Consider the following 14,609-nt stretch of genomic DNA (forward strand, 5'->3'; position numbering starts at 1 on the left):
AAAAGCAATGTAAAAGGCGAAGCTCTAAGGTAGATAAAGCAAAGTTACCAAGCCTTTAGAAATGTCTATTTTTTATTTTCTAATCTGCATTCATCTCAAGGATCAACATATTAGAAGTTTCAACAAACAAATACATTGCTGTCTGGTACAGTGTTAGTGCTGCTAACAGCCTTACTTTTCCCGGAGTTCCGCCTCTTTGGACACAGTTTCCTGCAGCATCTTGTTGTGCCTTTCTAGCAGTGTATCATGTTCAGACTGCAATGTTTGAAGTTCAGATACATTAATCTGTAAGTTATTTTGGCTATCTTGTAATTTGATTTTTAGCTGGTCAATCAGCATTTCCAGATATTCCCTAAAACAGAAATACACAGTTTTAAAATTTTTTGAAAAAGGTGAATTTGATTTTGTGGTTTTAAATATAGTTTAACCATTTAACCTTTCAATGCCATACTTTTGGATGATTCTAAAGGAAATATAATAGTCAGAAGAATTCAAGACTAGGATTAAATATAATACAAAAGATATTATAGCCAGATTTAAAATCTTAGGCACTACAAATTTACAAAAAATTTCTCCAAAATTTAGAATTTCATATTCAAAAAGGGGCATCAAAATAGCCAATTTTATGTTACAGGACTATGTCAGTTAAAGAAAAAACCTCATACTATTTTTTTTTTTTTTTGAGATGGAGTCTGGCTCTGTTGCCCAGGCAGGAGTGCAGTGGCGCAATCTCAGCTCACTGCAACTTCCGCCTCCCAGGTTCAAGTGATCCTCCTGCCTCAGCCTCCCGAGTAGCTGGGACTACAGGCGCCCACCACCACGCTCAGCTAATTTTTTATTTTTAGTAGAGACAGGGTTTCACCATGTTGGTCAGGTTGGTCTTGAACTCCTGACCTCAGGTGATCCGCCAGCCTTGGACTCCCAAAGTGCTGGGATTACAGGTGTGAACCGCCATGCCCGGCACACTCACATAGTTCTTAAATTGTTGTTATGAGAATGGTACGTCAGACCAAGTTACAGTGAAAGATTATCCCTGAAGAAAAGCAGGTCTTTTTAGACTTGGAAGAAACACTAGGTGGAAATAGTTAAAATCCTGATTCTGCCACAATGAGTTCAATACACTATTAGTTTCTTTTTTAAAAAATGTATTTATATTATAAGAAAGTAGAAGGAACACAAAACATTTACATTCATATAATGTGAACTCAAAATTTAGGCATGGTCAAAAATGGCTCTTGAAAATGGTGACATTTATATTTATGAAATGTATCAGTATCTAATTTCCCCTTTATATAATGAGCTACTGGAGAGAAAATACCATGTTTCAATCTACAGTCTCTATATTTAATAGATTCCTAAATTAAAGTAACAGAAACATAACATACAAAAATTTCAGAATAATTAGTCTTGTTTAGAACAGTAAGAGCCAGATGTAAAACTGCTTTGAATACTGAACCGCTACTCAAAGACAAAACACAGATGCCATGGAATGCCCTATCTCTCTCTTACTCCCAGTACAAACAGGATCTGTATGCTAGTTTTAAAGCAGCATAAACAATATACCATTCAAATAGAACTGAAATGGTCATAAATACGAAAAGTTTAATTCTAGACCAAAATTCAGTACTAAATTTAAAATTTTTGAAAAAAGTAAAATATTTTAAAGCAACTTCAGTTTAACCTAAATTAATGGCAAATAAGTATACTTAGCATTTTAATTTTTACTTCTAAATTTTCAAAATTGGAAAAACAAATCATAATGTAATTTTAATGCCTGTATCTCTACCATGACAAGATCTTATTAAGATGGAACTGTTAGCCTATTATCTCATATCCTGGCTTCACTGTGCACTTTAACATCTAATTTTAGAGTTTGCAACAGTGTCCTTTGTAATGAAGTTTCCCTGTTACTGTCTGCAGACACAGTGAAGCCAAGAAATTCTGTTCTCTTTGGTAACAATATACATAATTTCACAGTTAAAAATCATAATAGGATTTTAGGCCGGGTGCTGTGGCTCACGCCTGTAATCCCAGCACTCTGAGAGGCTAAGGTGGGTGGATCATCTGAGGTCAGGAATTTGAGACCAGCCTGGCCAACATGGTGAAACCTCGTCTCTAATAAAAATACAAAAATTAGCTGGGCATGATGGTGTACGCCTGTAATCCCAGCTACTCAGGAGGCTGAGGCAGGAGAATCACTTGAACCCGGGAAGTGAAGGTGGCAGTGAGCTGAGATTGTACCACTGCACTCCAGCCTGGGCAACAAGAGCTCCCTGTCCCAAAAAAAAAAAAAAAATCATAATAGGATTTTCAATCTACTTGGTGAAGAACCTGCATTGTGGGAGGAAAACTCTGCATATTTAATTTAGACTTTACCTTTCTTGCTTAGCGCCCTCAGTTTCAGCCTGAGACATAGATTTATTTTTCTGTTGTTTTAGAACGTTATGAACTCGGACTTTGTAGCTCTCGAATTCAGAGGTTATAGTAGCTTGTTCTGCCTATAACATTTAAAAGAGAGAAACGTTTTCTATTGTAACAGGGTCCTTCTATTTTCTTTCAGAGATTAACAAATTGAGATAAAAACTTGTTTCTGAAAATGAGAAAAATGGCTGACATTCTTTTTGGTTTCTTGATTAACCTTGCTAAAAAGCATACTTCTGTTGGCTTTAGACTTAAAAAATTTTCTTTTTAACTGATACATAATTGTACATATTTATGGGGTGCATGTGATATTTTGATGGATGCATACAATGTGTAATAAGCAAATCAGGGTAATTAGGATATCCATTGCCTCAAACATTTACCAGGTCTTCATGTTGGGAGGCCTTACACTTTTTAAAGACCTCTTAATAATATATATTTTCTGGTAAGAGATCCGTTTCTACCATGTCTTCTACCCTGGTAGATTAATTTATTAACCATACATTTTATAGTGACACTATGAGCTTTTGGAACTTCATAAACATTTTCTTTTATGATATCCCCTTTTTATAAATTTGAGAAAAATTAACTCAAAGAAATTAAGTTATTTGAACTTCAGTTTTCAAAACAGGGTGGTAAGTGTTAAGTTCCAGGTCTTCCACTTTCTTGAAGTGATCTGTAAACTCCCACAACAGTGTTGCCATGATTGCTTAAATAAGACCTGCATCTAACACAACCACTGCACTGTGTCTGTTCTGGATGATGATAAGAAAGTAGGCCCCCACAGACATGCTATTAAAATGTTATTTTATAATCATTTATCCCTAAGAACTGTAACACTTTTCTAACAAAAAAAGTTTTATAAATAAGTGACACATAAATTGCAAAACAAGGTTGAAATGGAAAAAAACATCATGTTTTTCCTTTTGGCAAAAAAAGTGATCCAAGTTACGATTAGGGTTGGCATGGGACTGGGGTTAGAGCCAGATTAACTGAAGAGGTCTTAATCTAATAAGTGCTCTTAACAGCAAAATACTAAAAAGGGAGAGCACAGCCCTGGAGTAAACCAATGACTAGCTGATAATAAAATCCCAGTGGCTTGCTGTGGCTGCCCTGAAGAACGCACCTTGGCAGCACGGCTCTCTTCCTGTAGTGCTGTCACTCTCTGCTGGTACGCACTTAGCGTACGCTGGTGCTGTTCCGCAGAGGTTTTCAGGTGCTCGTGGATTTTGTGCTTCTCTGATGTTATTTCAGCCAGCTGTATCTGGGGGTAAATCTTTAAATTTAGCTTTAGCAAATCCTATCTTCACTAGTTAAAGAGGTTTTCCTTAAAATACAAACTTTAGGTTTGAGACATAAGTACATATAAGGCATAATTAAGTAGTGAAATATTTTTATGTATTATTATTGAAAAAGTAGAGACAAGTAGAACATTTTCTCACTAAGTTATCTTTTCTTAAATCAACATCAATTAAAAAAATGAAAATCCCAGACTACATATTTAACATACAATGTTTAAATACTTCAAGACATTATATATATAAAAGTATACACAAACATAGCAAACGTATAAAATCATCTTATAAACTGTTCCTTGTGACTGTAATATCATTAAGCTCAGATGCCGGCTTATTTTATTTTGCACTATTCTGTAGTATATTACGAATTTCCAAATACATGAAAATAATCTAGCTTGAGCTAAACAATATACTCCAGTCATATGCCAGACTTGATTTATTGTTGTAACTTCCTCAAAATGTTGAGGAATCTTTCTAGATATCCTTATAGGATAATTAATAAAATCTCTAAATGGTACCTCACTTCTACATGAAAAAACATTTTTTTAATCTTAAAAAGTAAAAACCTTACTTTATAGACTTCTACTTGCTGCTGGCTTGCCTCCAGCTCACCTTTTAAAGATGCTTGAAGTATTAAGTGATCAGTTTCCTACAGAATGAGAATCTTGGTTAAATTTTTTAAAATGTTACTCATAAATAATGAATAAGTACTAAAATATGAAACTGAGAAATTAACGTACTGCTTGCTTTGAATCTGCCAGTTCCTTTTTGGTTTTCACAAGCAATTGCTTGATTTTGGTGTTTTTTTCTTCATATTGTTGTACTGAAGACTGTAATGAAGCTAGCACAAGAAATAATTTCAGCAGAAAAAGATGTAACAATTTTTATCAGTGAATTTAAATACAGAAATAATGTCTTCTTTGTATTGGCTTATGTTTAAAATAAACCTGTTTTAGCTTTCTATTATGGAATACTTCAAACATATGTGACAGTAGTAACAACAGTGCCATAAACTCTACTGTACCCATCTCCCGGCTGTAACAATTACAACCCACAGACAATCTAGTTAACCCAGACCAGGAAACAGCAAGGTACTTAAGAAATGTTAAAGTGAATAAATGTGGACTATAAACATCTTAGTGGCAAATAGTTTTACACCGATTCTGGGTCCCCAGTAACATTTATCACTGTATTAAACATCTGACTGACAGTGAAAGACTGGTGAAATAAACAAGTAATGCCCCCCACCAAATCAAGTTGTTATGATGAAATAATTAAAAGGTAAAGTGAATTTTCTTTAACTCACTTATTTCTTCTTGTAGGGTTTCTTGTTTCTGTTTTTGAATTTTTATTTCTTGCTCCAAATCTTCTATCTTGTTGTTTTTATTAGTTAACTTTTGATTTAGTTCTTTCATCAAACGTTCATAATCAGCTATTTCCATATTCATCAATGTGGTTTGTTGGGCATCCTGCACATTTTATAAGTAAAATATTTAAACAATAGTAGATCAGTTCATTTGTAAATTTTTTTTTCATTTGTAAAATTGCTAAAATGATGCCACAGCAATAAATGGGTGCTTTTCTGTAATACTGAAATCATTTACACTGTAACGAAGAAATGAGGAGTTGGATATTTTCCAGTTTTTAATTTCACAAAATATTTTCTAGTAGTTTAACCCAACTTTCTTAGTTTCATTTTATTTCATTATAACTAACTACGACTGGCAGTTGTAGCTTGTGGAGCTCTTATTTATAAAATACTAATATGTCAAGTGGCTCTTATAGTACATTTCTTTTTAGTTTCATATTTGAAGGAGTAAAATCAGCCAAAGTTTTAAGTATAATACAAATTTCAAGCTTTGACATTAATTAAATCTTAATGTGTCATACAACAATCATGTTTACAAAATGAAATGTCAAACCAAAATCTTGTAACTCAGGAGCCTAGATTCTTCTGAAAGGACTGGTACTTAGAGAAGTAAGTTAAATTTTCAATTCTTTGAGTGAATAATTTATAAAGCATTATTTTAGTACCACAAGTAACATTCTAAAATATTTCTTTTCAACATGTATAGAATAGTTTAACAATGCAGGCTGGGTGTGGTGGCTCACACCTGTAATCCCAGCACTTTGGGAGGCTGAGATGGGCGGACCATTTGAGGTCAGGAGTTCGAGACGAGCCTAACCAAATTGGTGAAACCTCGTCTCTACCAAAAACACAAAAAATTAGCCGGGTGTGGTGACGCATGCATGGAATCTTGGCTACTTGGGAGGCTGAGGCACAAGAATTGCTTGAACTCGGGAGGCGGAGGTTGCAGTGAGCCGAGATCATGCCACTGCACTCCAGCCTGGATCACAGAGTGAGATCGCAGAGAGAACAGAACAAACAGAACAACAAAACAGAACAATGTGAATATTACATCAATTTTGATTCTAGTGTTTTATTTTACCTTTTTAACCAGCTCCAATTCTTGCATGGTTTTCTGAAGCTGTTTCTTTTCCTTTTGAAGTTGTACCTGAAGTTCTTCAAGTTCATTTACAGTAGTGGCATGTTCCTGAAATTAAAAATAAAAACAACTCACACAACCCAACCAACATTAAAAAGGTATTTTTAAGGGGCTTTAAAATAAATCTGATGGCTGGGCACGGTGGCTCACACCTGTAATCCCAGCACTTTGGGAGGCTGAGGCGGGTGGATCACAAGGTCAGGAGATTGAGACCATCCTGGCTAACACAGTGAAACCCCGTCTCTACTAAAAATACACACGAAAAATTAGCTGGGCATGGTGGTGAGTGCCTGTAATCCCAGCTACTTGGGATGCTGAGGTAGGAGAATGGCGTGAACCCAGGAGGTGGAGCTTGCAGCGAGCTGAGATTGCGCCACTGCACTCCAGCCTGGGCAACAGAGCGAGACTCCGTCTCAAAAAAAAAAAAAAAATAAATAAATAAAATAAATCTGACATGCTAAAATACAAAAAGTTTGGTAGTATTTCAATGTTTAAAATATATACACCCCCAAATCACAGCATGGTTTCTCAAATTTATGGTTGGTATTAAGGAATTAATGAACTCTGCTGTATTCATAAATGCTATTCTTTAGTAAGTCTTCCCTTCATTTAAATAATATTTCGGTAAATTCATCATATATATGTGAATCAATCTCACAGGATTGTTTTTACCTTTATCTTCTGTTCTTTCTGAAGTTTTTCAGCTTCTAATTCTTTGTCTACCATTGCTTTGGCTCTCTGGACTTCTAAAATCTGTACTTCTAATAATTTGGCATTAGACTGTAGTGTCTCAATACGAGCCAGGAGATCTTCATTATCAGAATTTATTTTTTCACACTGAAATGACAAATGATTCATTACTATAAACATGCAGAAAACATATACAGCAGAGGAAGAATGAACAGGTACATTAATGAGAATATTGGCATAATGTGACAAATGAAGATTTCAAAGTCCATGCTACAGAACGATAATATTAAATTAAGAATCAGTTTTAAAATCTGTCATTGAAATACTAATATGGTAAACCTTACAAGAGACCAGGTACACTGGCAGAGCAAAGAGCAGAAATGAAAAACAAACAAACTCCCAAACAAACAACCCTCTAGGGGAACTGAGATTAGAATAATAAGCAAGATAGTTGCTAGCTGTTTCGTCTTATTCTTCTCTCTTAAGTGGGAAGGAGGGTAAAATAGGGGGGAATAAATTCTGTTTTTGACTATATTTTCTTTATTTTTTATGCAAAAAGTATTGAGATTAAAATATACCTGTTACAGTTTTCATTTTTGAATTTATTAAAAAATTACCTGCAAAGTCGAATTTCTTAATTGTCTTGTAAGGTCTTCAATATGATGCTCAAAATTATTAGCACGTTCTTTTTCCACATCCAGTTGCTCTGACTGCTTTTCATATTCTAATAAAAGATTCTTCAATAAAAGAAGGATTTAACTTTGGTATATTATAATGCATTCAACAGGTGAGACTTCATCATCAAGCCACCTTAAGATTCATGAGTCCATTCTGGATGCTTAAAATATTTACCCAAGTTGAACAGAATACCTAACTGGCATTAGGTAATAAAATTAGCACATTTCGGATAACTTTTAGTACTGGAGGGTGGGGGAAATATATGAAAGGAGAAGAAAATTTTAAATATAAACCATATAATAGCTCCAAGGTTAAATATTCTACTCATTAACAAATATGAACTTCTGAAATGTAAACACAATTTAAGGATAGATAAAAAGTTTAATAAACACAATTTAAGGACAGGATAAAAAGTTTAACCTGGATACCTAACTCCACCTGAAGAATTCTGATGAGAGAAATATTCTAGGCCTGACCTAATATAAGGTAACGGTGCTAATGAAAGAACACTGGAAGACATTCATAGATTTAGTCTCTTACACTCTGCAGTGACACTTTCAATATTTCCTGAAGAATCCAAAGCCAACTGAATTTTCTTTGATATTCCTAGTTGGCCTACTGAAGGACAGAATGATCAGACTTTTTTTTGCCACACACAAGCTAATTAGGTTATCCAACAAAATATGTAAATGAGATTCAGTTTCGAGACTGCATGTCGTTCTTTATGTTTTTTTCTCTCTCTCTCCTTCCTTATAAATCCTGTTTTTGCCTTTGTTTCTGGAAAACTTCTATTCTTCCCATAAATGTGCATGCAAAATTATTAGCAAAATGGTGTTTTAAAAAAAAATTTTAGGCCGGGCGCGGTGGCTCACGCCTGTAATCCCAGCACTTTGGGAGGCCAAGGTGGGTGGATCACGAGGTCAGGAGATCGAGACCATGGTGAAACCCCGTCTCTACTAAAAATACAAAAAATTAGCCGGGCGCAGTGGTGGGCGCCTGTAGTCCCAGCTACTCCGGAGGCTGAGGCAGGAGAATGGCGTGAACCCGGGAGGCAGAGCTTGCAGTGAGCCGAGATTGCGCCACTGCACTCCAGCCTGGGCGACAGAGCGAGACTCCGTCTCAAAAAAAAAAAAAAAAAAATTAACTTTTAAGTTCAGGGGTACATGTGCAGGTTTGTTATGTAGGCAAACTTGTGTCACAGGGGTTTGTTGGACAGATTATTTCACCATCCAAGTATTATGCCTAGTACCCATTAGTTATTTTTCCTGATCCTCTCCCTCCTCCTACCCCTCCACCTTCTGTTAGGCCCGTGTGTGCTGTTCCTCTGTATGTATCCATGTGTTCTCACCATTTAGCTCCCACTTATAAGTGAGAACACATGGTATTTAGTTTTCCGTTCCTGCATTAGTTTGCTAAGGATAGTGGCTTCCAGTTTCATCCATGTCCCTGCAAAGGATATAATCTCATTTTTTTATGGCTGTGTAGTATTTCATGGTGTATATATACCAATTTTCTTTATCCAGTCTACCACTGACAGGCCTTTCGGTTGATTCCAGGTCTTTCCTATCATGAATAGTGCTGCAGAGAACATACACGTACATGTGTCTTTATGACACAATGACTTACATTCCTTTGGGTATATACCCAGTAATGGGATTGTTGGGTCAGATGGGATTTCTGTTTTTAGGTCTTTGAGGAATCTGTTTTCCACAATGGCTGAACTAATTTACACTCCCACCAAAAGTGTAAGTGTTCCTTTTTCTCTGCAACCTTACCAGCACCTGTTATTTTTTTGACTTTTTAATAGTAGCCATCCTGACTGATGTGAGGTGGTATCTAATTGTGGTTTTATTGCTAGCACACTGTTTATGTTTTCTTGCAAAGTTTATATTTGGAAGTTCCACTAAGATACTATGCGTAAAAGAGAAACAACATTAACTAAGAGGACTGTGAAGCCTGGCAGTGGCCTTCTTGTGGACCTGGACCTCTTATGTCTTTGACTCACCTCCGCAGGCTTCTCTGGTGGGGTTTTCTTGTTGTTGTTTTTTTTTTTTGAGATGGAGTCTCGCTCTGTTGCCAGGCTGGAGTGCAGTGGCACGATCTTGGCTCACTGCAGCCTTCACCTCCTGGGTTCCAATGATTTTCCTGCCTCAGCCTCCGGGGTAGTTGGGATTACAGGCATGTGCCACCACACCCGGCTAATTTTTGGGTTTTTAGTAGAGACGGGGTTTCACCATATTGGCCAGGCTGGTCTTGAATTGACCTCAGGTGATCCGCATGCCTCAGCCTCCCAAAGTGTTGGAATTACAGGCATGAGCCACTGAGCCCAGCCTCTGCTGGGTCTTGTGTGGCATTTACGCTCTTTTGGATCGTGCTTGTGAAATCTTTTTTTTGAGACAGGGTCTTGCTCTGTTGCCCAGGCTGGAGTGCAATGGCGCAACCTCAGCTCACTGTAACCTCTGTCTCCTGGGTTCAAGCGATTCTCCTCCCTCAGCCTCCCAAGTAGCTGGGACTATAGGTGTGTGCCACTACAGCCAACTAATATTTGCAGTTTTAGTAGAGACAGGGTTTCGCCATGTTGCCCAGGCTGGTCTCAAACTCCTGAGCTCAGGCAATCTGCCTGCCTAGGTTTCCCAAAGTGCTAGGATAACAGGCATGAGCCACCACGCCCGGCTCTTGCTTCCCAGATCGGATCCTTGACTAACGCACTTTTGTTTCTAATTCTCATTTACACATGGTCAATTATTTGACTCAACTGGTGGCTGACTGTTACAATTTGAATTTTGATTTTATGGTCTGTCCATTTAGTGATTTCAGTGGCAGAAGACAAGACTTGGGAATCTAGAATCTGGCATATTTTTTTTTTTTTTTTTTGAGACGTTGTCTCGCTCTGTTGCTAGGCTGGAGTGCAGTGGCACGATCTCAGCTCACTGCAACCTCCACCTCCCTGGTTCAAGCAATTCTCCTGCCTCAGCCACCACGTCCAGCTAATTTTTTTGTTTTTAGTAGAGATGGGGTTTCACCATGTGGGCAGACTGGTCTTGAACTCCTGACCTCAGGCAATCCTCAAGCCATGGCCTCCCAAAGTATGTTTTTCTATGTTTATTTATCTGAATCTGCTACTTCTTGGCACACATGCATACAGGGTTGAGGTATCACTAGGGTCTTTTCTTTTCCATAGAAAGAAGATTCTGTGCTTGTTTAGTATTTGGGTAGGCTCCTCTAGAAATCAGAGATATTTATCCTCTTAGTCTCTATCTGGCCTTCTTCATTTTTACTCGTTTTTACTCATTCTGGTTCCAATTGCTGTCAACAGCTGTAAAAACTGAATTGGTATGCCAAGGCATAATAAATAATGGCTCCCTATGGGAAATTCTGATTTTAATCAAGCATTATTCCTAAGGGGAGTCTTGGAACAAAAACGAATGCCATGCATACAAGAGTCTACTTTCCTTACGTAGGGTAGACACTTCGAAACATCTGAATAATTACAAATTATTGTCCCTCTAGGACTCCTGTGTTCAGATCTTTTAATAAACTGATACAAGTTATTACAAGTGATTTGAACACTGAAAAAACTAGCCAAATTAACAAACTCCAAAAATTACTCAGTATCTTTATAATGATGCATCCTGAAGAACCTAATAGAGCGTAGGTATATGTGTTTTTAAAAGTGATCAACATTCTTAAACATTTCAGCACCTCTGGTTCTACCTTAAATTCTGTCACATTTTTATATGTAAGTTTATATTACATATGAAAATATGGTAATGAAATTTGAAAATTTAAATTTATACATGACAAAGAATTAGTATACTTATATATAAAGATCTTATAAATCCATTAAAAAACCCATTTAAAATTTATATATGGGCTTCTTCACAAGACAAGTTACATGAGGAACTTGCTTCTTTACCTTTTAAGAGACCCTGTAATCTATTAATTTCTTCCAAAGGTGGACCAGGCATATCAATTTCAAATAGTTAAATCTATCAATCTTTTCCTTTGTAATTCATTAAAATACTTTAGGTAGGGGTGCAGTAATACAATCTCTGCTCACTGCAACTGCCACCTGCCAGGTTCAAGTGATTCTTGTGCCTCGGCCATCAGAGTAGGTAGGACTACAGGCGTGTGCCACCATGCCCAGCTAAATTTTGTATATTTTGTAGAGACAGGGTTTTGCTGTGTTGGCCAGGCTGATCTCGAACTCCTGGCCTCAAGTGACTCACCCACCTTGGCCTCTCAAAGTGCTGGAATTACAGGCGTGAGCAACTGCACCTGGCCTAAATTTAGTATCTAAAGTTTGAAAAAGTCTTTTGTATCCAGAAGTCAGTTAAAGGATCTAGTATTCCATTCCAGGTTTTTAAAAAATATTTTTCACAAAATTTTTTAATCCATCCAGAATACATTTTGGTATATGGAGTGAAATAAAAACCTAATTCCTTAGAAGGAATTTCTTTCTTCATTGGTTTCTGTTTCAAATTTTACTGAGATGGTATAGCTTAATTGATGAAACAATAGATCTGGAACAAGACTGCCTGAATTAAAATTTCAGCTCTGCTCTGTTACTTGTTCTGTGACCCTGAGGTCTCTTAAGAAATCTGAGTCTCTAACTTTGAGTTCCTTAATCTATTTATGCCTTAGAGTCCTCACTTGTAAAGTGTTGATGCTAATATACTTGGGGGTTGTTTTGAGAATTAAGTGTATTGAGATATGTAAAGTGCTTAGAAGAGAGCCTGGCACCTGTTTGTTGTTATGCGGAAGTATCTAACTCTTCTGCTACATTAATCTGTACTATTCTTGCATCAGAATTCTACCACATTACTATAAGTTTTAGTGTCTCTTTGAGTAGGATGTCACTTTTTTCTTTTCATTTAAAAAAAATTTAGCTGCTCTTGCTAGTTTTTTACTTAAAACTTAGAATTCTGTCAAGATCCAGCCAAAAAAAATCTAACATTTTTAATGAATGTCTTAGAATTTATAAACCAATCTGAGAACTGATAGTTCAAATAATAGTCATCCTATATAAGTTTTGCAGTTTTCTTCATTAAGTGCCAAAACTTCTCATTTAAGTGCTTCCTAAGATTGGATTTTATGGCTGCTGTGGGATTTTTTTTTCATCAAATCCCGCCTGATTACCGCTCACTTTCTTCTCCCTACCCACCTTACTTTTCTACACAGTATGTATCTTCTATTTTTGTATGTTTGCCTGTTATTGCCATTGGGATTTTTTTAAGTCCTAAGAGGACAGGAACTCAGTCTATTTGGCTGACCTCCAACCTGCCCCAGAACTCAGAACTCAGTCTGCCATTTAACATTTGCTGAATGAATACCTGAAGAAATCTAGTGATGTTTATCTTGCATTCAGTGATTTTGATGTACTTTAATTTTTAATTCTTTTTAATAATACATTTTCATGTTACTAAGGTAAACAAGCATATTGCCTCCAAATAACAATGCTTCACCTTGTTTAAGCTTCAGGTTTATTCACTTGGCCAGAACAATATTAAATAATCACAGTAGGAATAGGTTATCTTTTTGTTACTGATTTTATTAGGAAATCCCAAAACAAAATTTCACTTTTATAAACAACAATTTAAAGGCACTATTTAGGCCAGGTGTGGTGGCGCATGCCTGTAATCCCAGCACTTTGGGAGGCCGAGGCAGGTGGATCACGAGGTCAGGAGTTCAAGACCAGCCTGGCCAGCATGGTGAAACCCTGTCTCTACTAAAAATACAAAAATTAGCCAGGCATGGTGGTGCGCCTGTGGTCCCAGCTACTTGGGAGGCTGTGGCAGGAGAATTGCTGGAACCTGGGGGCACAGGGTGCAGTGAGCCAAGATTGAGCCACTGCACTCCAGCCTGGGCGACAGAGCAAGACTTTATCAAAAAAAAAAAAAAAAAAAAAAAGAAGCAAGCCACTATTTAAAGCTTAACCACTTTAAAATCTTGATATTAGGATTCTATTACATTGTACCCCAAAACAGAATAAAGATTTACTAAAAAATACAAGGTGATTGTTTTGTGGATAATAGTTTTACATTTCTACTACATTTCTTAACCTAGAAGTTATGATTACAACTTTTATAACTTGTTATTAAAATGACTATTTTTACCTTATAGCTTTCTGCTCCTTGAATGAGATCTCTCATGGAAGCAGATAACTGGTCCTTTTCTGATTGAAGACATTCAAGTTCTTCCTTTACAGTCTGGGTCTGTTTTAAACACAAGTAAAATTAAAAGAGGCTTTTTTTTTTTTTTTTTTTTTAATGGATAGAAAAACTCTTGATTTTTAAAAATGTAAGATTCCTGAATCTTACATTTTTTAAAGTCAGCTCACCTCTTTTCTGCTGGAATCTAGTTCTTTCTTTGCCTTTACGGCAACTAATTTTATCTTATTTATTTTCTCCTCCTTTTCTTTGCATTCTTTTTCCAGATTTTCTAAAAGTAGAAAATAAGTGGATTACATACGAACTCAAAAGGAAAAAATTCAAATTACTTGCTTATTTTAGCCCTAGATTATTTGGGAGCACAAAATTGGTAATTTGATATTAAAATAAGCAGTAAAAACAGTAATATCATTTTTTAAAGTGGAAGCTTATTCGTTATGTGAGGCAAACAATGTAAAAAGTTTCCATTGTCTTTAATCCTCCAAAATAGTCCACTTTTTTCTAGCCGTTTCATATGTTTCTAGGAATTAGAGGCTTTCAGGACTTCTTTCTCATTAGATTTCCTGGAAATGCAGGTATGCTAGGACTTTAGGTGATAGTGTGCAAATTAGGATCAAGTACTGGAGATACCAGATGCAGATCAACATTTATGCTCCATAGGTGCACTCTTCCTCTTGGCTGGTGGGTCTGATTTTCACAACTAAACCTGTAATATGTTTTACCTATCCAATATTGATCTCTCTGTTAACTTCTTTAGCTTGAACTCCTGAGTTCAGGACTTCTTGGTATTTTTTTCTAAAAATTCAGTTATGATCTGAATTTCTGTCCTGGCCTATTAATTTACT

The 14,609-nt window shown here is 36.3% G+C and overlaps 1 protein-coding gene across 2 annotated transcripts in view; it reads right to left on the bottom strand.

Annotated features, from left to right (window-relative positions):
- GCC2 (GRIP and coiled-coil domain containing 2) overlaps positions 1-14,609 on the bottom strand; it is a 62,984-nt gene that overhangs the window by 19,566 nt on the left and 28,809 nt on the right. For both annotated transcript variants that reach the window (XM_030828197.1, XM_030828196.1), the window contains exons 8-18: positions 13,935-14,035; positions 13,711-13,809; positions 7,534-7,653; positions 6,899-7,063; positions 6,170-6,274; positions 5,026-5,188; positions 4,460-4,560; positions 4,291-4,368; positions 3,548-3,685; positions 2,377-2,498; positions 176-352 (exon numbers count right to left, since the gene is read on the bottom strand). In XM_030828197.1, coding sequence (XP_030684057.1) covers positions 176-352; positions 2,377-2,498; positions 3,548-3,685; positions 4,291-4,368; positions 4,460-4,560; positions 5,026-5,188; positions 6,170-6,274; positions 6,899-7,063; positions 7,534-7,653; positions 13,711-13,809; positions 13,935-14,035 — 1,369 coding nt within the window. The remainder of the gene's footprint in view (positions 1-175; positions 353-2,376; positions 2,499-3,547; positions 3,686-4,290; positions 4,369-4,459; positions 4,561-5,025; positions 5,189-6,169; positions 6,275-6,898; positions 7,064-7,533; positions 7,654-13,710; positions 13,810-13,934; positions 14,036-14,609) is intronic.

The sequence above is a fragment of the Nomascus leucogenys genome, chromosome 14, assembly GCF_006542625.1.
Source record: "Nomascus leucogenys isolate Asia chromosome 14, Asia_NLE_v1, whole genome shotgun sequence".
Classification (NCBI taxonomy): domain Eukaryota; kingdom Metazoa; phylum Chordata; class Mammalia; order Primates; family Hylobatidae; genus Nomascus; species Nomascus leucogenys.